The sequence below is a fragment of the Protomyctophum bolini genome (assembly GCF_963924005.1).
Source record: "Protomyctophum bolini genome assembly, chromosome: 10".
Lineage (NCBI taxonomy): Eukaryota > Metazoa > Chordata > Actinopteri > Myctophiformes > Myctophidae > Protomyctophum > Protomyctophum bolini.
Genome location: NC_137871.1, coordinates 37,377,792 through 37,400,501, shown reverse-complemented (window position 1 = coordinate 37,400,501; position 22,710 = coordinate 37,377,792). Strand labels below are relative to the sequence as shown.

The window sequence follows — 22,710 nt, the reverse complement described above, 5'->3', positions numbered from 1 at the left end:
TTTATGACCAAACTTTGTCATGAAAATGTGGTCTCTCTTCATTCCTGGACTACAACTTAAGTCACACCTCCATGCAGCCTCTCCCCTCTACACAAAGAAGGGCACCAAAGCATTATGGTCATTGTAGGAATTCAGCAATCCAGTCAAACCCTAGTAGTCAAACACACAGACTTCATTCTTTTTCTGGCCATAGGGCGCAAAGTACAAATTGTGCTGCTGTTATCTACTACAAATACGATTAACATTGAGTTACTGCAGTTCCTTCCAGCAGTGAAATGGCCCTCTAAGTAAAAACTATCAATCAGTGAATTGGATTTCTTAACATCCAATTGGGTGGAAAATAAATTCAGGGATTGCGGTGCACAAGAAATGTGGCACCGATGGGTGTAGTAAAACACAACAACTCGGGGGACGTAAACACGGACGGACCGACACTCTTCTAGGCGGCTTGCAACCCGCGGCAGAAAGTTCAATAGAAACGATCATTATTCATTATTATGAAAAGTGAGCGGCGTTCTTAGCATCATACAACATCATACATCACATTCCGTGCTCATACGGATGACAGACACACAAACACACAAAGCTTATGCAAGCGCCCCTCAAAATGAGATTTAACCGGAGGAGGGGTTTATTTTGGGGTTGCGGAATATTGAAAAAAAGAATTAAAAAAAAGTAGACAAGCTTGTGAAAGGAAAGTCCCGGAAAGAGGATGGAGGGATACTCATCATGGAGCTACAGACGATGGGAGCTCATATAGCAGGACTGTGACACTACAGACGATGGGAGCTCATATAGCAGGACTGTGACACTACAGACGATGGGAGCTCATATAGCAGGACTGTGACACTACAGACGATGGGAGGGGAGCTCATATAGCAGGACTGTGACACTACAGACGATGGGAGCTCATATAGCAGGACTGTGACACGCAGCGGATACCAAGTGGTACCAGACACCAAGCGTAGGTAAAGGGGATTATAGCCTATAGCGTAGGTAATGGGGATTATAAAGATTCAATAAATCTGGGGGGGAAATGAGAAAGACAGGGAGCAGCTTCAGTCAATACTTCACACTGACGGGGCAGAAACATTGTATGTCCAAAACGACTCACTACTTTTTCAGGAAAGGGAAAAAATGACCTTTATGTTTACCCATTCAGGACGGGAACCCATTTTGGTGTTTAAAATAATTATGTTATACTTTAGCTATTTGAAAAAATCTTGTGGCGCAAATCTTTTAATTTACATTAATTAACATTTTTAACCCATTTTGACCTGAGATCAGACTACAACTACAGACTTGTAGATCTGCTATTTTTCAATAGCTAAAGCATAACATAATCCTTGCTTCTGGGCGTCCCTGGAACAACACATTTTGAGATGGGTCTTTGACATGAAATAGTTGTCTGAAGACAAGCTGGTCTCAGTCCTAAACGGGTTAAACGGTGTGCACTGCAGTTATTTGGTCACAAGGTTCATGCTTTTATTTAGTTCAATATTCAACCTTCTTTTTGGACATATTATAGGACAAAACATTTCAAGAAGGTTCAAGCTTTAAAATATAGCCAAGCCAACATATCTGATCTACAAGCTCATCATGGGACACAATGTGAGCTGCATATAGCAGCTATTTTCACTACTCTTGCACAGCAGTATAAAATAATGATTTTGTTTTAATGAAAAAGAAAGAAAAGGAAATATGGAGATACAAGGTTTCTGCTCGATGTACCGTGCATGTGATCTGGGCCTACAGTATGTTGGATAAGGTGCTGCTTTGAGTTACTGTGTTTTTATATCAGTGGTTCTTAAAACATTTTCATGTCAAGGACCCCCAAAGGTTTATGTATTTGGCCTCTGAGCCCCATCTCTTGTTCTAGTGACCCCCAAGAAGCAAAGATTTGTGTTATAATGTTACCTTTAAAAGAATACATATCCAAAGATTGGCACACATTTTCTCGATTTGCAGATCTACAGGCTTGTGTGTGTGTGTGTGTGTGTGTGTGTGTGTGTGTGTGTGTGTGTGTGTGTGTGTGCGCGTGCGTGCATGTGGATATTAATGCTGAGCCACCTGGACAACAGTGCGATGTTCACTTGTGAAACTTCTAAAATGGCTTTCAACTCTTAGAGCTGCAACCTCTAAGCTTCACGTCCCAGCTGGCATTCAAAGCTGGATGTCCCATATGTTGGGAGATCAAAGCTGGATGTCCCATAGTTGGGAGATCAAAGCTCTACCACTCATTTCAAAATAGAAATCATGGAATTGATGTTGTTGATCATTTAGAGCTGCAATAATAGCTATCAGCCAGCAGGTGTCCTGCCCAACAAAAAAAACTTAAGAAAATGACACTGTGAAGTCCCGCTTACTTGAGCCGGAGCGCTTGATGGAGACCGGCGCCCCGTTCCTGTCGGAGTCGGTGCGATGTTTGGTCTGTTTCCCACAGAGGACGGGGACGGACGGGACGGGAGGACACACATCAAACCATGTGGGAGGACAGACAGGACGGAACAAAGGCAGGACGATGGAAAGATTAAGGAAAATGAATGTCACTCATTATTGCTTTAATTATAATTTGCTTTGACTGAGACTCCTCCAGACAAATGAAATGAAATAAATAAATAACTGAACACAACTTATTTTGGAAACAAATGGGCCCTGGATATATTTTCACAAAGAAATAATATGCCTGTTTAGAATAGTATTTTTCTCATAAAGTCTCCAAAACATATTTATATGATATGAAATGCCATGTGAAACATGTGAGTAACATGTTTGTATGTATGTGTTCTGCTGTCTGGATGATGTATGTCTATGTGTAAGAGCAGTCAGGGTGAAAGGTTAAGAGACTTTACAAGACATAAAGCTGACGTGACCTCTGACTACCTTTCACCAGGGTGAGCTCTTCTTCTTTTCACCATGCACGCACACACACACACACACACACACACACACTCTTGCTCTTACACATGCACACATAGACATTCATGGCACATAATCAGCCATATTCTCACACATATGATACTGCAGACACACACACACACACACACACACACACACACACAGCCCTACAAAGGATGTTCATTGACAGGCATGGAACAGAGCACGGCCTGTTTAAATGAATGATTGGTACTATCACATTCAGACAGAGACTGTCCTCAACAGCTGCACACACACGCACGCACGCACGCACGCACATCAAACTAAGTAAACCCTTATGTCTGGGCACTGATCCCTATTCCCTATACACAGATCAGCTGAACCTGGGCAGTGTGTGCATATGGTATTTAGTGTGTGTGTGTGTGTGTGTGTGTGTGTGTGTGTGTGTGTCTGTGCACGTGCGTGTCTTACCTGCATCTCCTCCTGAGGGACCTCGTCATATGTCCTGGAGTCTGTGGAAGTGCTACTGGAGGATGTGGCCCACCTAGCAGATAGAAAGACACCACACACACGCACACACACACACACACACACACACACACTGAGTACACAGTACTACACAAGTGTTCCCACACATATTTACCAATGTACTTCCAAAACATTTCCAGAATATATAATCCAAGTTCCAAGCCTATAGAACAATCATTCAGCACAATAATCAGTCTCTTACTCCTGTGCCCAAAGACAGGCAGTGTGGCAACAATAAGCATAATAGAATGGTATAATTCGTTATATATAACTTTGTGACCGTGACATGCACGGCTTTGTGGACTGGCCCCGTCTGTCACTCACAGGAAGGAGTGTCGTGCAGCGTCACAGATGTTGGCGATGGTTTCCACGTCGACATAGTCGTAGTGCAGAGAGTCTGGGTCTGTGGACGAACCCGTCTCTGCCAACAGAACCCCCAACCACCGGCCCAGGTCCTCTGAGCTGCACGCCTGGAGGGGGGAGAGGGAGAGAGAGAGAGAGAGAGAGAGAGAGAGAGAGAGAGAGAGAGAGAGAGAGAGAGAGAGAGAGAGAGTGAGAGAATGGCAGAATTGTCACTGGTGTGGAAATACCGGCAACACCCCAAAATACAAAATTCACCACCACCAGGTACAGTACAGTACAGTACAGTACAGCACGCGACCTACCTCCAGTGCAGCCACCTCTGTGGTGCCCCTCATGATGCGGAAGGCCAAGGGGTGCCGGGGTCCCAGGCCCGGTACCACCTCGCAGCCGTGGAGGGGCAGGGACGGCAGGGTGGTCCGGACGTCCCCTTTCTCCTGGTGGAAGTGGAGGGCGCTGCCCCACAGGCAGCACCACTGCTCCCGCCACACCTGGTTCACCAGCACCAACAGAGAGCCTGCACACGCACACACACACGCGCACACGCACACACACACACACACACACACACACACACACACATACACGCGCGCGCACACGCACAAGCACAAGCACAAGCACACACACACAAAGGAGGTTAGGACATTGCATCAATTCGAAAACACAAGTTTAAGAAGTACTGAAAATAGCAGATCTACACGCTCACTTGTAGATTTGCTATTTTCACTAGTTTGGGTGCCGGGCAAACATCCTAATCTCTCTTTTGGGTCACAGGCTAAAAGGTTTGGGAACCACTGATATATCCTCCTACTGTTAGTCGGATGTTAGGGCCTTAGCTTGCTTATATGATCCTTGATGACTATTTATATGTATTTGATGTATTACCATAATAATAATAATCTTTATTGTCCCGAAGGATATTCGTCTTCACAGTCTGTGTTGCTACAGTGTCTGCTAAATGTCTAAATTGTAAATATACAGTACATACCATTAAGAACAAATGTCTTCCTAAATCCTAAACCGTTATATAATATACTAGAATTTCGTGCGCGCTTCGCGCGCACTCATCCCAGAGCTACTTCGCCACGCACTATGGGAAGAAAGAAATGGCGGGAGTTGACTCCACATGTAGTAACGGATGGGTTATTGGAAATGTACCATTGTTTTGTCGTGAATATTTCCACAGCCTAATTACTAAAGGATTGTGACTGTGGGACAGACATACAGTCTGACATACAATAGGCTACACGTGTGCACAGTGAAGAAACAATGACCTATATGCCCAGATTTCTTAAATTAACATAGTTGGATTTGAACAGAAAGACAATGCCATAAATCAGTCAAAGTAAGTGACAGACTCAACAGTAGCACACAGCATGCAAGGCAGCGATGCATGCATGCAAACATGTTTGTCCAGCTGAGATTTAGTGTCTCCATCTCTCTGTGGAAGAGGTTGCACATGACCTGTACGGCCACACTGAGGCGCTCCAACACAAACACAGACACAAAACAACACCACGCTGTTTGTCCAGTTGACCCAAATCAACACCAATACCTAGCCTGTTTGTCCAAAACACAGTATCTGCTGGCCACGTTTCTACTTCGCCACAACCTAATGTTAGTAACAAATGTAGGGGAGAGCCGCCAAGGTTGTAACGCTTCACGGTTGTAACATGGACGTTATATCTTGATTGGTCAACGCCACCATGACGCCATGGCGTCAGTATGTGTACAGCAACGTACTCTACGTGCCCAGGAAGTTTGAAGTGTTTACCTTCAAAATGCGTATAATTTTACACCTGGAGTATATGTGTGCTACAATTTTTGTCTTTGGTGTTGGTGAATAAAAATCCACATGGATGTGTTCATGCTCATGTTCTTCATTAGTTTGCATGGTGTTTAGACGGAATTCACGTTCATTCTGGTCTGTAAGCAACTGCAAAGAAAACTTGCAAAAGCGGGTCATTTGTAACATGTGTTACAAATGGTCCGCTTCCATTCAATGGGATATGTAATATTTACATATTTGACATATTGGCCAATATTATATGTTCTGAAATTGTATTGTATTGTGTAGTGTATTCGAAAAGTAGTTTAGGGTTGTATAACATTGTACAACTCAATCAATCAAACGTTTGTTTAATCAATGTATTGCCCCATTGAAAAAAAAGAAAAGGCCAAACTGGTACACCCGATACTATTTAATATTTCCCTTATGTTTGATATTTTCTTATCACATCCATGGTATGAAAACAATGCTAAGGAGTTGCTTCAATGAAATATAATTGCTTTAAGCTGAAAACGGGTTATTAGTTATTATGTGTAGTGTAGTGTAGTCAACATGTTAAGGCTCATACACACTGCCCGGTATTTGCTGCGATTATGCTTTCGGGGAGCATTGTTGGCGCTGGCCGACAAAAACCCCTGATCTGACGTTAAGTGGTGCCCAAATGGTAGATCACGATCTACAAAGGCTTTGCAGGTAGACCACATGACATGGCAGTAAAAATATATATAATTTTAATAAAAAAAACGATTTTTGCATCTTCCGCTTTAGATGAACTGAAATGACTTGAGTGATTGACATCAAAAAGGGCCTGTCAGCTCAAACACACAATGCAATACTTGTTGTTGCTTACAATCATCAGTAGCAAAGTCAAATACCAACAAAAATAAAAGCCTACGATTTGCATTGTCCCCCCTCTATTTCCCATTCCATGTGCGTTTGTCTTATATGTAGCCTATATGAAAGGCCCCTCAATTACATTTTGTCACTATTTGCAGCAATGGGATGATAGTTTTATTTGGTGGGTATGTTGAGCTGGTCGTTTTGAAAGTAGCTCTCAAGTCCATAAAACAAACTAACATAGGCTACTTCTCTATAAGCAGAATCATGAATAGGCCTATTTAATTTATCCAAAAGGAGAAGAGAGAGAGAGAGAGAGCAATGTGTTTGTGTCTCAAACTTTGTCTAATATTGTTTTAGAGCAGTGGTTCTCAAACATTGTCATGGCAAGAGCAAAGGACCCCCAATATTTTTTCAATGTACAAAAATAATCCCAAAATTGCGCATCTATAAATTCTAAGCATGTGAGCCGGGACTGTGTGTGTGTGTGTGTGTGTATATACATTCCGTCTGTAATTCCCTGTAGGCTTCACGTGAATAATGTTGTGTGCGCGCGTGCGGAGAAATAGTTATTTAATGAATCGCATGTTGGTGTGTGTGTGTGTGGGGGGGGGGCCTTACAGGCGTGCATGTGCGTGTGTGTGCGTGCAGGCGTATGTATACATTAGGGCTGTCACGATTCGCCTAGTCCACGATTCAATTCAATTTTGGATTTGCAGCTCACGATTCGATTCGATGTTCGATTCGCTATCACGATTCGCCTAGTCCACGATTCAATTCAATGTTCGATTTGAAGCTCACGATTTGCTTCGATGTTTGATTAAATTTTTTCAATCTTTTTTTTTAAAACCTTCTTTTTCAGCATTGAGGGCTATATTCATTATAATTTAGGCCAATATCTTGGTTTGTAAAGAAAAACACTTGTTTCCCAATAAGTCACATTTATTTGCTATAAATAACAAATCAGAATGAGAATAAGAAAAGGTTTAACACCTTTGGGTTTTATGCCCTAACATTTTTTAAATGTTTCTTTAAGATGAGATGACTTGTAACATTCTTGTTAAGCTCTAAGTAAGTAAATGAAAGAAAAAAGAAGAAAAGACAAATAGTATATAGACCCATCTGTTGTTAGTTCAAGTATTAAATACTAATTTAAGTGTGTAATTTCACTTATACACTACCTGGTTATAAATAGCTGCAGTAGGCTACACCATTTTATGCAGTATTTTATACTATTTCTATTTAGTGTACATTTAGTGGATGTGGCTTACATCCGGTCTAAAGCCCACCCACTGTATGCGCTGATTTCCATACACAATCCGTATCCTCCCCTCACCGGATGTTGAATTAACAGTACTAACGGCCATATATTTGACGATCTTTTACACCAAACGATTTTAACGGCCAACGTTTCACATGTATTATTAGTTGTATACATTTTAGGAGTGAAAACATGTGTGACCTGCATGGCATTTTGTAACGTGCTGTTCTGCAACTCTCATTAAATATTGAAAGGCAGCGTTTGCCACCACTGATAGTGGTCGCATGTCTGCAGCTATGCAGACCGCAACTCCGTGCGTGAATTGTTTTGCACGGGGCGAATTAGCTGAGAGCTTTTCTCTATAAGAATATAGTTGGCTGTGTTGTTGTCTTTGTACCATCGTCGTTGGACAGATCGATTTCTTTGTGATGTCTGCTAAGATGCTGGCCAACTCCTCTCTGTGTGTGTGTGTGTGTGTGTGTGTGTGTGACTGAGTGTGTGTGTGTGTGTGGCACTGCTCCGATACAGTTGGATTTTCGTCTCTTTTTTTTCTCCATGCATTCGCATGGGCGGAATGGCCCGGCCGCTCGCGGAAGTAAATTGGCTGTGTGGCGAAAATAGGCAAAGTGATCGGTGTAAGGGTGATATTTTGGCCCAATCCGATTATTGACAAAGAACAATGTTGATGTAACTAAGGGAATCGTCGAGTGATTTTTTTTGTAAATAAAGAGATTTAGATGGAATAAGCGAAATAGCGATCGTATAATCTCTCCTGTTCCTTCTGTCTCTCATCAATGTCCTGCGCGAGAGCAGATTGTGTGCTGCGCGAGATGACATTGTCAAGCTAGTGTGGGGGCGGGGCTGGTAAGAGAGGGCAGTGTTGCCAGGTTTGCGAATTGTCAGCGAGTTGCAGTGTATGCAAGTAGCGTGGTTAAATTCCTTGTGTTGTGGCAACAGCGTAGGGCGCAGCAAATACGACATTGAGGGGTAGAAACCATCCCGGGCGCGTGGTTCATGTAACATGTGTGTCACTGTGAAAGACTGGCCCCATTAAGTGAACGTAGTTGGCGTAGTAGACGCCAACATGACGATTTTGGTAGACGCCAACATGACGATTGTGACGTAGGCTGTTGACGTTGAGCAATAACAGCGTGTTTCATAAAAGTATTATTTGCAGAGTAAATAAGACACTTGAAGGGCTAAAAAATAGGCTATGTCAGTGCGGGGAGCGTGGCGAATTTATTTTGCATATAGAGATGTGTGGTGAAAGTGTGGTTCGGTCGGAGATAGAGCATGAAGAATGAGTATGGGTACACCTTTTCACTTGTATATATAGATTGTTTCTCTATCAGTGGTGCTCAAACAGTTTCATGTCAAGGACCCTCCCCACCCCCAAATAATAATAAACGCCTGCCGACCCCTCATCTGAAAATATGTTGTTCCAGGGACCCCCCAGAAGCAAGGGTTTGAGTGAAAAACGTTTGCTGTGAAAGAATAGATTTGCACACATTTTCACGACACACACACTTCAGTAACAGAGTGAGGGTCTAAAGACAGGTATGGAACAACACACAGAGAAAAGCAGGGTCCCATGTGAGGGGCTAAAGACAGGGATGGAACAACACACAGAGAAAAGCAGGGTCCCATACCTTGACGAGGGTCTTTGAAGGTCGTCCGGGTGTCACCGAGTCGAGGGGTCTTCTTCTTGGAGAAGCTGATGATGCGTGTGATTTTGCGACCGGAAAAAGGCCCTTTCTTCACCTTACCTGGAAGAATAACACACGGCTCATTCCAACGGTTCCTGGCAAAATAAGGTATCGTTTGCAGGGGTCCGTTTACGGCGTTTTCGGGGGGTGAAAACGCAACAAAGTGAAAACTCCTTCCAGAGTGGAAATCTTTGAAAATGGCATCTCTCCCGTCTCCATGGAAAAGGGAAAAACGGTGAATCAGCAAAGCGTGTGGCATCATGGCTCACATGGGCTCATAACACTTATGTTTATTAAATTGGTACAGAGCCGTAGGCGATATTTGGAGTTCCAAAAATGAGCAAGTGCTCCCTCGCACCGCTCATCCTACCAATATAAATGTAGTGACTAGTGATGATTATGTAAACAAACAGCCACGTGATAGGAAATAGAACGGAAGGTGGTTCTAGTACATGCGTGCCTGGTCTATCTGGCAGTGTGTCAGCGCCACCTAGCCACCTGGAATGCACACTACAGCGTTTTCACTCACAGAGGCCTAAGGTCGTGTGACCTGTGTGTGAAAGTCTGTTATTTTTTGGTCGCGTGATGATTTTCTGAAGAGAGGTTAACCTCCAGGAAGATGACGAAGGTCAACGCGTGAAAGTAAAGCGATTAAGAGAGTTTTGAAGTCGCAGGAGATGAAATGTGTTTTATGTTCAGAGGGCGTTAAATTAAATAATTGTCCGTCTTTCTCACCGTTCTCCCTGCAGTTGTCTCCTGGAGAAATACCCATGATGTCAGAGTCTGACGTGTTCTTCTCCACACATAATCTCTGAAGAAAGAGCATGCACACGCACACACACACACACGCACACACACACACACACACACACACACACACACACACACACACACGCACACACACACACACACACACACACACACACACACACACACACACACTTAGTATATCTGGATATTTCACTTCCATTCCCATTGACTTAATGTCCTAATCCTTAAACCTAATGTTAACTACACCATACATTTGGGTCATTTTTTTTATTTTTATTTTAAGAAATATAAAAGAATATACATAGCAGATCTACAAGCTCACAATGTGTCATGCAATGCGTTATGATGAGCTTGTACATTGTCTATTTTCGCTATTCGTATAATATGTTTCCTTAGGATGGGTCAAATGCAGAGGACAGACATTTCCCTGAGGGGATAATAAAGTATACTGTATACCCCAACTGTTACCCCAGACTAAACAACTAATAATAATAATAATAATAATAATAACGTATACCTTATACCCAAACTGTTACCCCTGACTAAACCCTAAAATATCCAGTTTTCACTTTCCAAGATATTCCTCATCATGCCATCTTTGTGAGGATATATGTTCCCATAACACACAATAACTTTCTTTTAACTGCTGTTCATGTATTTTTCTTTCTTGATTTTTATTTTATTTTATTTTCCTTCTTTCCCTCCTTCCTTCTTTCATTCAAACCCTCCCTTACTTTCTCTCACACAAATCCAGTGGAGCACATAAAGCTCCACCAAACAGCCCATAATAAACACAAATTAAAGTCATCTCTCTCCCCTATTGGCAGCGTCTCCCTCTCTCCCCCGGTATTTATGACCCTCCTGTGTAATTTACAGCTCCGCCTGGGTGAAAAGCTCTCATTCGTCTCGTGTGAAAAGCTCTAATCAGGAGATGTCGGATGTTTCCCGTTTGCAGCTCTGAGTCTGACTGACTGTCTACCACAGCTGCCCTGTCATTGTCTGTTTTACAGTAAATTACTCATCCAATCTTGCTTTCAAAGGCAGCTACAAACATAACTTAACTTCGCGCGTCACACCAAACAGTTCGAGAGTATTTTGACGGGTCTGTCAAACGCTAATTGTTATTTATAATCTACTTTCCCTGATGTCAGCACTGGAGGTATATTAGGCAGATGCAAACATCCGCAAAAATCCACTTTATTTCAGACTCAGAAATGCTCTCTCGCAAATGAGGAAATATGGCTTGGCATATGGCCTGGGAAAACCTAACATTAAACACTTTTAACGATCGCTCAGCTTCAGCCATAATGTCATACGTAATTATATAGGAACCCAATTTGTCCATTAATGAATTCATTTTTAGATTTGGATTTTCTCCATATAGTCATTACAATGTTACCACACGTACATCAATAATCGGTTCAATGTTGGCTTAACATCCTGGCGTGGTTAAGAAGACATGGATGTTTGAATTTCATTTGTACAATTTAACATTCTTGGGTTTTCATTTAGTAGAAATTATTCGACCACATAGCCTGTTGTTGGTTATCTTCTAGGGTTCATAGCACTTGCTCTGATGTTGCACTAAAGGAAGGCACTCAGGATAAGAGACATCTGATTAATGTACTACTTTATATGACAAGCGTCTGTAAGTTGATTTTCATACCATAGTGAAATCAAGGCAAAACTTTGGCTTCTTTGTAAGTCAAACAAACCCACAGAATGCTTTGTAAAATTGGTTGCATATCAAGTGACACGCAGAAAATAAGCAAAACATGCCAAACCACTGATGCACAACTAATGACACAGTGACAGCACATATAGGAATAAAAATCCATGTACATTCACACAATAACAATACACATTCAGGCAGTACAGTATGGTAAGACAGCAGGTCAATCTGAGTGCTTCATATGGAGGACATACATAGCAGGTGACACTACCTTGTCGAGTTCCGTTTTCCTGGGACTGCTGGGAGATGAAGATTCTTCTGGTCCTCGTCCACTGCCACTCACCTCTCGGACCACCTGTGGCACATGACACAGGTGTCACTCGTTGTAACAATGAGTAACGGCTTCCTCTCTGGGATTTGTCTGTGTATTTAGTCTTGATTCTAATCGGAGAATACACTCCAAAAACCAACCGATGCAATACAATTACTACTACCCCTGGACTTCTCCAACTTGGTTACGAATATTTTACACGTAATTGACAGACAAAGAAATGGTGGAACAATCTATACTATATGTACTATAAGTATAGAGTGTAATAGAGTTCTAGAGTGTAATAGAACCTTTGTTTATAAGAGCGTGGATTGTGGTTCCAATGCCAGGTGTGTAAAAGGGGGTGCATCCGTTGGTTAGACAATAGACATACAAACAGTCCGACAACACCGTCGCTCCCAACATGCGTGGCTGGTTACAACTAACCTATGGCAGGTTAAAACTAACCCGTGGCAGGTTTAAACTAACCAGTGACTCCCGACATGCGTGGCAGGTTAAAACTAACCTGTGGCAGGTTAAACCCATGGCTTCCTGTGAGGTTATGTTTAGGGTTGTGTTTTGGGTAGGGTGTCGGCCTAATGCCTGTCAGGGCCGTAGCTGACCATTTGGTTGCCCTACTCGTAGGATATTTGTGCTGCCCCCGCTCCCGACGAGAGAGCTGCTATTCCTCGTGCAGATCGGCTATTTTCACTGTTTGTGAGGACGCACACACAGCCGCTCGTTATTACGGGGCGGAGCCGCAGAGTAAATTGTTATTTTGAGGGTCGGCTTGGCACTTTTTGGCACATTTTGTTGCCCCCCTCGGCGTGTTGCCCTACTCGCAGCGCGTACTGTGCGTATAGGTAGCGACTGCACTGATGCCTGTCGTACTGTTAATACTTTGGACCAAACACATGCACCCGTGTAAAGGTGTGTGAGCCTCACATTGAGCCACCTGTGGGCCTGCTCCTTGCTCTGCACGGCCAGGACAATCACGTCTCCGTTGGGTAAGGTGAAGCGGAGCTCGTGGCGTTTCCTCTTGCTGTCCTTGGGGGCATAGACCACGCTGCACTGGGGCAGCGGCACTTCCACGTACGGAGAGAGGTCCTTAGAACTCTTAAAGCACTGCAAGGAAGGAACACCACACAAGAGACACAGGTTGCACAGCTTGCATCTTCCAAATAATAATATTTTATGAAAAAGGAAAAGGTCTCCCGATCTGATTACGATTTTGAGTATCTGCCGATACCGATTTTTCACGATCCACTATATATATTTTTATCTGAACACGTATGCCATATCAAAATAGTACAATATCCAAAATCACAGACAGTATCCAATGCGTGGTGTGCAACACCTCACCTGTAGTCTGTCATCTCGTATATATAATATAATATAATATAATATCCAGTGTGTCCAACAGCTCACCTGTAGTCTGTCATCCCGTATGACTATGAGCTGCTTGGCCCACTGGCCGAAGCGTTTCTTGCGCAGCAGGAAGGCACAGATGTGGCAGTCTCTGGCGGGGGCCATGGAGCTCTCCTCGGACGGCCACTGGTGAGTGGTCAGTCGGGCCCTCGGGCCTCTCTCCTCCTCGTCCTCCTCATACGACTCGTAGGAGCTGCTCAGCGCGTCAGAGTCGTTGTCTGGGGAAAGAGGACAAGGAAAAGTTTTAACTTTTAAGTAGTGTTGATGTCGTAGACTAAAACTATGATGAAACATTTTCTTCTTTCACTGACTGATGACTGACTAAAAATATTGACGATATCGTCAACGCATAAAAACTAGACATGCTAGTGGAAAAGAGTTTGTTTGTTTGCACTTGTTTGGTGGTCCGCTCTGAAAATAGCAGATCTACAAGCTCACAATGCATAGCCGCGTACTGAGCTATTTATATGCAACCAAGACTAAATCTACAGTTTATCTATACTTTTTCACATGACTAAAATAATGACAAAAAACTAAACTTTATTCAAAAGACTATGACCGAAACTAACAAAAAAACTAAATTAAACTTTATTCAAAAGACTATGACCGAAACTAACAAAAAAACTAAATTGCTGACGAAATCAACAATGTGTTTTAAGCCAAGTTCTCACACTTCAAAAATGTAAAAAAAAATGTGTGTGCATGTGTGCGTGCATCTGTGGTTGTACATGTGGACATAAGACTTCCAGCAACTTGGCAAATAAACCTGCTGTTTATAATCATGTGCAGTTGGTTTGTGGGTAATGGAGTTCTTACATGAGTTCTTGCGTCGTGAGCCGATACAGGTGGGAGGGTAGTTGCTCTCAGCATCCTCGTAGCAGTCCTCTATGGAGTTGGGAGGGCTGGAGCTGCCTGGAGAGGATCACATGACAACAACCACTAATTAGACCCTGTGTTCTGTCATCCTGTAATTAAACTAACGAGCACTTTTTTTCTCCCCTTCTTTTTTTAAAACTACGTTTTGGCAAAGTGCTACTACTGTACATGAGAGAAAATTTGAATGATCAAAGTGCACCGGATCAAGTGCTAAAAGTAGAAAAATATGGAATTCCCCCAGTTTTATATAGTGCTAAAATGATTGCCATGATTACGAGGAGGACCCTGTTAGGTTGTAGGGTTGAGGGCAGTGGTGGAGAATGTACTCACATCCATTCTGGGCGGGAACCCCTTTTGGATGGGAACCCCTCTTGGGGTTCTGTACAGCATGTACAGTATATAAAAAGGTAACATTTTTGATGCTGCTATATAAATATTTGAAGTTTTTCTAAAAACTTAGGTCAGGATTTAGAAGCGTTTTTAGAATCGGCCTCAGTCCAAAATGGGTAGTAAACGGAACAATAATGTAGAAATACTAGACAAGTAAAAGTCCTGAATTCAAAATTTACTTGAGTAAATGTACAAAAGTATCAATATCAAAAAGTACCAAAAGTAGAAAGTAGTCGTTATGCAGAATGTCCCATTTCAAGTTTCCAAATACGAAAAATTCAGAAAATACCAGATCTAAAAGAACTTGTGTTGTTCGAGCTTGTTCCCAGTCGGATCCCGGGCTCCCCCAGAGTTAGTGTCGAAGTGTCCCTGAGCAAGGCTCTGAACCCCGGCCTAATTGCTCACGGTGTGCAGGTTGGTGCCTTGCATGGTTTCCCCCGCCGTCGGTGTATGAATGTGCGCGTGAATGTGTAAAACGCTTTGGATAAAGCCGCTATAATATAAATGCACCATTTACCATTTAAGTAAAAGCACATTGTACACAAGTACAGTACTTAACCCATTCTGGGCGGGAACCCGTTTTGGTGTTAGCATCGTGTTGTGCTTTAGCTATTGAAAAATAGCAGATCTACAAGCTCATAGCGCGCCACCGAGTGGCGCGCTACGAGCTTGTAAGTCTGCTATTTTTGAAAAATCGAAGAACGACTGACATTTTTTAGAATCTGATCTCAGGTCAGAATGGGTTCATCAGACCAGTGTGTGTCCAGCGGAAACCTCGTATGAATCTGATCTCAGGTCAGAATGGGTTAAAGTAAATGTACGTAGTTACTTTCCCCCAGCGGTTGAGGGGGGACGCACGCGGGGACTGACCTCGGTTGATGATGTACTCGGGCAGCTTGCCGGGGCCCAGGGGCACCGCCTCCTCGTAGATATCCTCGGGCGGGGGGGTTGTGGGCAGAGGGGGAGGGGAGTCGGCCGAGTGAGGGGTTGTGGGCAGAGGGGGAGGGGGAGGGGGGTCGGCCGAGGGCACCGCTGGGAGGTCCGTAGTGCAGCCCTGGAGAAAAGGAGGAGACGCGTAAACACACTTATCTCAACCAAAACCTCTCATTTTCCCGCCGACACGGAGGAAGGTTCAGTCGGTCCTCCCGCCACCGATGGTGGAGCAGTTAAGATCCCCCCTGCGGGTCGGGGGTCAGCACCCCACCCCCCCAGCCTTGTAGTCATATAGTCACTCACTTCACACGAGTGTGATTTGTTTTTAAACGGCTTGAAAGATATCCATAAATACAGTACATGCAGTCAAGGCCTTAGAGTAGACGGATGGCCTCGGAGAGCTCAAGGAAGGATCCCATTACAGCACAAAAATAAATCACAAGTTCACAGTAGGTGTTTTAGTGGAAATACCCTGTGAAAGGAAAGGAGTGCAGCTCTCTCTCTCTCTCTCTCTTTCCCTCTCACTCTCCATCGGCCTCTCCCGCCCACATCACAGATATTAAGGGGTGTGAGTTAATAGTTGTGCAGGGAGTCCGTCAGTGGTCTCAAAGGGAGAGTGACATGTCGTACGGACAGGGAGAGACAGAAAGATGGACGACCTTGTAACAGTAACGGGGGCCCGCAGCTGGACAGCAAGCCTCACTCCGGAGACTTCTGTCAAAGCTCCCATCTGTCTTCTAGCCACACACACACACACCTCACACCTCCTCCATAACGGAGAGCATATGGATGACATTCACATCACTTAAACCCTTATACTTAGTCAACTTGACCTCAGTCTCCTGAGTCTCTTCTGTATGCGGCCTTTTCCCCCCCACTAAATCAAATCTCTTCACAGGAACTAGCCAATGTACAAGCTCGAAGCACATCGCTGCGCGTGTCGTTGCGATGTGCTGTGCAGCTTGTAGATCGGTTATTTTCGGGCAAATGTCCACCCCTAGAATATAGGGATTCAAGTGGGTTCAAATGAAGCGATTCACTCAGGATATTTTGGGACACCTGCCTGTTTGGACGTGGCCGTGTCTTGGGTCTGTGTGCGCGGGTCCTGCTTGGACGTGGTCGTGTCTTGGGTCTGTGTGCGTGTCTTCGGGTCCTGCTTCAGGTCCTCCGAGGCGTCTTTTAACTCCCCCAGGTCACAGTCTGTCATGTCAAAAACACAGCACAGGATTCAACTCAATTTCGTAGTTCGAAACGACAATGTGATACCACGGGGGGTGTCATCTGTACTCCACAAGCAGCTCTGAGTGCGGAGACAAAACTCACCGAACGTCTCGAAGAGGGATTCTACAAAACTGGTGCCATTTCTGTACACGGATGAGTTCATGTAAATGTAATCGGTTCCTGACACTGGAACAGAGAACACAGACAAAATAACATAATTAATATGACTTCATGCTTCATGAACTGTGCATACACTATACACTATAAATTAAACAGGTCGTTATTATAATTAATGAGTGTGTGTCTAGTGACTGACCTGATGGTTGTATCTGCTGGAGGAGGTTGCGGACACAGGTCTTTTTCTCCTGGGTGGAGGAGCTCAGATTCTCCTGGTCCAACAGCTTCAGAAGGACCCCCAGTTCACTGACCAACACCTCCATCGCTGCGCACACACACACACACACACACACACACACACACACACACACACACACACACACACACACACACACACACACACACACAGAGGAGGGGCAATGGTCAGTGGAAAGCGTCGGGATAACGGACAGGCAGGGCACACAGGTCAACGTGAGCAAAATAAACAAGTTAGATGAAGGATGGGGTCCCTTCTTCTTTTGTTTCTGCATGTTCTTTGTTTGTTCCACAGGTATGTTCATCATATGTCACCCAGACACCATGCCTCTCTCCCTTCTGCCTCACTCCATCACCTTCCCAGACTAAACAATGTCAGCACAGCAACAACAACAGAACAAAAAGCATTTAATACACTTAAAGACCTGTAGACCAACCTGGCCATCTGGACATGAATAAATATAATGTATAATTACCAAAAAATATCACCGTAAAACGGGCATATCTCTGCTGTCTGGAAGAAACCACTTAAAACCAAAATGTTCATTTTGCGGGAAATGAAACAACATCCAGCTCAAGTGGAGTGAGGTTTTTGTCAAAGCACTTTTTAATACTTTCCATTGGTTCGATATTTTTTTTAACCAACACAGACGTAAGGGTGTTCAACAGCGTTGATTTATGAAAGAAAATCTAAAAACTGACTTAGGTCTTAGGTGGTAGTAGACGTCAAATTGATCAACATGGACATACAGGCATACTGGAATGGAGTTTGCATACAGACACCACCAACAGGAATCAATCAACTGCGATTTTCAGTTCTGCGACAGTAATTGTAACTCCGCTGCATTCGGCATCGAGCTCAAGGATGTTGGCAGGAAAACGTGGTTCAGACAGCTTTGCGAGACTGAATGAAGGAAGGGCCACTTCACAACACGGAGCTATACAGTACAAAGCTAGGGGCCAAAGTACACCGGCAGGCAGGCAGGGTTCGATTCCCAGGGTCTTGATCTTTATCTAACAGCAGATGTTGCTGCTCTGGAGGCCAGAGAAACGCCGTACCTAAGCAAACGCCGACACAGACACAATGCAGGCAGCTGTATGGAGACAAAGAGGGAGAGAGGCTACCCACACTCACAACACACACACACACACACACACACACACACACACACACACAGAGTGCGAGAGGGTCCTCAGGCTCTGAAACGCTTTGTGGAGTCAGCAGGTTATGTGGGAATACATGATTCACATCATATGTTGATGTGAGAGGAGGGACCGGACCACTCCCTGTTTTGAGAACAGACTTTAAATAAACCGTCTGGCTTTCTCCCCTCAGCTGCTGCTGCTGCTGCCGGACACCCGCGAGGCATGAGAACCAAAGTCATCCTGGACCTGCTCATGGTGCGTGTGTGTGTGTGTGTGTGTGTGTGAAGTCCCTCCTTCATCTGAGTAACTCGACTCATCCAGAACTGAACCAAAGCAAGCACACAACCCCATTGTTAATGACATCAAACCCAGCTCACATTTCTATTCTTCCCCTCTGTCCATCTCCTCTCTCGTCTCTTCTCTTCTCCGATTAGCCCTGCAAAACGGCGGGGCTCCTTCCATCTCTCCGTCAGTACTCGGTACTCGGCCCGATCCCAACCACCATATCTCACAAAGTACAGGCCAGACTGCCAGTCTAGCCTGACCAGGACTGACCTGACCAGGACCTTTCCTCAAGTGCCGCCCTTTGATCTCTGACCCTCAGTGGTCTTTTTTAGCTCTGAAGTTCAGTGCATTAACTGAAGCCCAAACCACACCAGTTGCAACTCCTTGAGTTACAAGGAGTTGCATTGGCGTGGTTGACCTTAGAACGCTTTTCCTCCCAAGGAGTTGCATTGGTGTGGTCGACCTTAGAACGCCTTTCCTCCCAAGGAGTTGCATTGGTGTGGTTGACCTTAGAACGCTTTTCCTCCCAGGGAGTTGCATTGGCGTGGTCGACCTTAGAACGCTTTTCCTCCCAAGGAGTTGCATTGGTGTGGTCGACCTTAGAACGCTTTTCCTCCCAGGGAGTTGCATTGGTGTGGTCGACCTTAAAACTCTTTTCCTCCCAAGGAGTTGCATTGGTGTGGTCGACCTTAGAACGCTTTTCCTCCCAGGGAGTTGCATTGGTGTGGTTGACCTTAGAACGCTTTTCCTCCCAAGGAGTTGCATTGGCGTGGTTGACCTTAAAACGGTGCGGTTGTTTGGGCTTTAGGACGCAACCTGCAAACGTAAGGTATGGTTACTGTGTGTGTTCTCATAATTATAATGCAAGCTTTGTTGGGGAGGCTGTGTGTATACTGTGGCCTGTGGAGTAGGTCCTCTGACTCTGGTGACAGAATTCCCCTCACGGGATCAATAAAGCTCTTATCTTGTCTTACTTTATCTCACTTGCATAAAGTCTCTGCTCTGTTGCATTGGCGGAACAGCAGAAGTCCTCTCTACTGTCTGGTCTGACTGTTACTTTATGATCCCATCTTCAATTCCACCATTTATCCAATCCATCATCTTCATAAAACCTGAATGGCTTGAGCCCATAATCCCGCTAGGCTATTATTCCTGCGAGGAATTTCTATACACCTTACCGTAGGTACAGTAAGCTGGCCTCGTTTAGTCACGGTTTAGAATTAACCCCCGATTATGGTTTAAAATACAACCTGATTAAAACAAATCCCTGTTTGAAGTGAAATGTAAAAGTCTAGATTGTATCCGGGCTTAAATTGTATTTGGTCTAGGTTTAATCCATGTTTAAAATGTTGCACCACATGATTACTATAGATTAACTGGTTTTAGGATTTAAGCCTATAGCATTCCTGTTCTGGGAGTAACTGTTGTAGATCTGCTATTTGATAAGATTTTGGTGTAGAGGGGTGGGGGGTGTGGGGGGGTAAAGGGTAACCACTGATAGATTCAGATTCATGGGTATTTTTGGCAAAGAGATTTGGTGTAGAGGGAAACAAGTACAGTTTCAACTCAGGTCGGGTTCTGGAGGGTTTCAATGGTTAATCCTTGTTGCTGCAACCACTAAAGTATTGTTACTGTCCTTCTATCCACAGAGACAGTATCACGTTTCCCATCAGAGCAGTGTCATCCTACATGAGAGCTGCCAACGTACTGTAGCACAGTCACCACTGGCACAGCGGGCCTGCTCCCTCCCGCTCTCCACACACGCACGCACGCACACACAGCTCCCTCCCCCTCCTCCTCTCTCCTTCCTCTTGTCCCAGTTTCACGGTCGCTCAACATTAAAAGGTTCACCGAGCCATGCTTCCTACTGAGGTCAGCCACAGGACACACACACACACACACACACACACACACACACACACACTTCAACTCATGAGCACATACTGTATATCCACATGCATGTACACAGGCACGCACACACACAGTGTATTTATTGAGGTGTGTGTCAAAGGTCTTTGGAGGCCTCTATGTAACAATATTGAGTGTGAGTGTGAGTGTGTGTGTGTGTGTGTGTGTGTGTGTGTGTGTGTGTGTGTGTGTGTGTGTGTGTGTGTGTGTGTGTGCGTGTGCGTGCGTGCGTGCGCATGTATCCATTTCAGCAACAGCCCCTTCGTAGAGAATGTCGGCCATTGGACAGATAAACAGGTATAGTAATGTTACATATAAATCACCAATGACAAGAACTGATAGTATCTGGTCTTTGTCACTAGCTCTGATACACCCACAGTGAGGTGGTGTGACACAGAGAGAGAGACCTTTGACAGGGAGGGAGAGAGAGAGAGAGAGAGAGAGAGAGATGGGGGTGGAGGGAACTCGTAAGAAAGAGAGATAGAGAGAGAGAAGACTGATCCCACTCATTCAGACATATTTTCCTGAGGTGTGTCTTCCTCTGGGTTAAACAATGTCCTGCCAAGGTCACCCCGAGTCAACAGCCAAGATGGATCCATGTGTGTTTGCGTCTACGGCTACGCACAGCTAACTACCATGATGTCGTTTTTACTGACACTTTCCTTCCATTGTAATGAAGTCACGCTCTCCCACATCTCTGAAGCTGGCACAGGGAACTCTCCCACATCAAAGTCAAAGTCAAAGTCGTACGATTTGTCACACACGTTACCGCAGTGAAATCTGTTCTCCGCATTTGACCCATCTCTTGGAGCGGTGAGCCGCAGCCAAGGAGCGGTGAGCTGCAGCCGTGCCGCGCTCGGGAATCATTTGATTAGTAGATTTGACCCCCCCAATCCAACCCTTCGATGCTGAGTGTCAAGCAGGGAGGCATTGGTTCACATTTTTACAGTCTTTGTTATGACCCGGCCGGGGATCGAACCCCGACCTCCCAGTTTCAGGGCGGACACTCTAACCACAAGGCCACTGAGCTGGTCTCTGAAGCTGGCACAAGGAACTTTTGGCGTCTCAGGCAGGAACCCAACACGCCCGTCGTTTTAACATGTCGTTATAGATCCCTGGATTCACCCTGAGGAGGTGCGAGGGAGGGGAGGGAGGGGAGGGAGGGGAGGGAGGGGAGGGAGGAGAGGAGAGAGGGAGGGAGCTAAAGAAACTATAGAGCGCATGCATAAAGTGAGTGGCAAAGTGAGTTTAATGTAGTTTAACATCGTTTAATGCAATCAGATAGAGAATAGAGATAGCCCATACTTTTGTCAAGGCCAATATAAGTATAGTGAGTATGTGCGTAACATCATCATCATATCCGGATTGGAAGTTATGTAGGAACGCCTATATACTGAGTGTCAAAAAACTACTTTACAGCCTATACAGAAAAGTCCTGTCTGATTGCGTTAAACGTTAAACTCACTCTGCCATTCCATTTTCCACTCACTTTATGAATATGCATACCCTCTATTGGTAGGTGTTCCCGCAAAACTCTGAGGTATGATGATGATGTCAGATGTCACGCACATACCCTCTATTATAGGGACATGTTGGCTGACATGACTCGGCCACAAGCATCTCCGTGGCCTGCCAGCGGTTTAGCTGTGGGCTCCGATACAGTGGAAGTGAACCTGAGGAGGACCCACCCAGCACTGATCTGATACTGTGGACTTGAACCTGACTGACTACCACACGTAGCTTTTAGCTATTTATGAAAACTTTGGAAAGATTAGAAAATATTTCCCCGTCCCGGACGGCTGGCGTAGACATCAAGGCAACCTTGTTCAAATGGAAGAAACAAACAGCAGAGAGAGGGCTGTTTTTTGCCGATGGGTTCTCAGATTGGCAGAGAAGAGGCAGCTTAGAGTTTCGGCTGCGTGAGGCGTTAAGACCAACATGACCTTCTCTGCTAATCAACACCATATTAGACCTACAGCACAGTAAAGCTGGACTGAAGCTCACATCTAAAACAGTGGGATCTCTCAAATCTCTGCTGCA

At 44.6% G+C, this 22,710-nt stretch overlaps 1 protein-coding gene across 2 annotated transcripts in view; it reads right to left on the bottom strand.

Annotated features, from left to right (window-relative positions):
* The window catches only part of afap1l1a (actin filament associated protein 1-like 1a), a 52,399-nt gene that overhangs the window by 5,447 nt on the left and 24,242 nt on the right, over positions 1 to 22,710 (bottom strand). For both annotated transcript variants that reach the window (XM_080774691.1, XM_080774690.1), the window contains exons 2-15: positions 17,276 to 17,401; positions 17,062 to 17,145; positions 16,802 to 16,938; positions 15,676 to 15,859; positions 14,356 to 14,451; positions 13,540 to 13,757; positions 13,057 to 13,236; positions 12,073 to 12,156; positions 10,094 to 10,169; positions 9,302 to 9,418; positions 4,071 to 4,282; positions 3,730 to 3,875; positions 3,349 to 3,421; positions 2,367 to 2,430 (exon numbers count right to left, since the gene is read on the bottom strand). In XM_080774691.1, the coding sequence (XP_080630817.1) occupies positions 2,367 to 2,430; positions 3,349 to 3,421; positions 3,730 to 3,875; positions 4,071 to 4,282; positions 9,302 to 9,418; positions 10,094 to 10,169; positions 12,073 to 12,156; positions 13,057 to 13,236; positions 13,540 to 13,757; positions 14,356 to 14,451; positions 15,676 to 15,859; positions 16,802 to 16,938; positions 17,062 to 17,145; positions 17,276 to 17,401 (1,797 nt within the window). The remainder of the gene's footprint in view (positions 1 to 2,366; positions 2,431 to 3,348; positions 3,422 to 3,729; positions 3,876 to 4,070; positions 4,283 to 9,301; positions 9,419 to 10,093; positions 10,170 to 12,072; positions 12,157 to 13,056; positions 13,237 to 13,539; positions 13,758 to 14,355; positions 14,452 to 15,675; positions 15,860 to 16,801; positions 16,939 to 17,061; positions 17,146 to 17,275; positions 17,402 to 22,710) is intronic.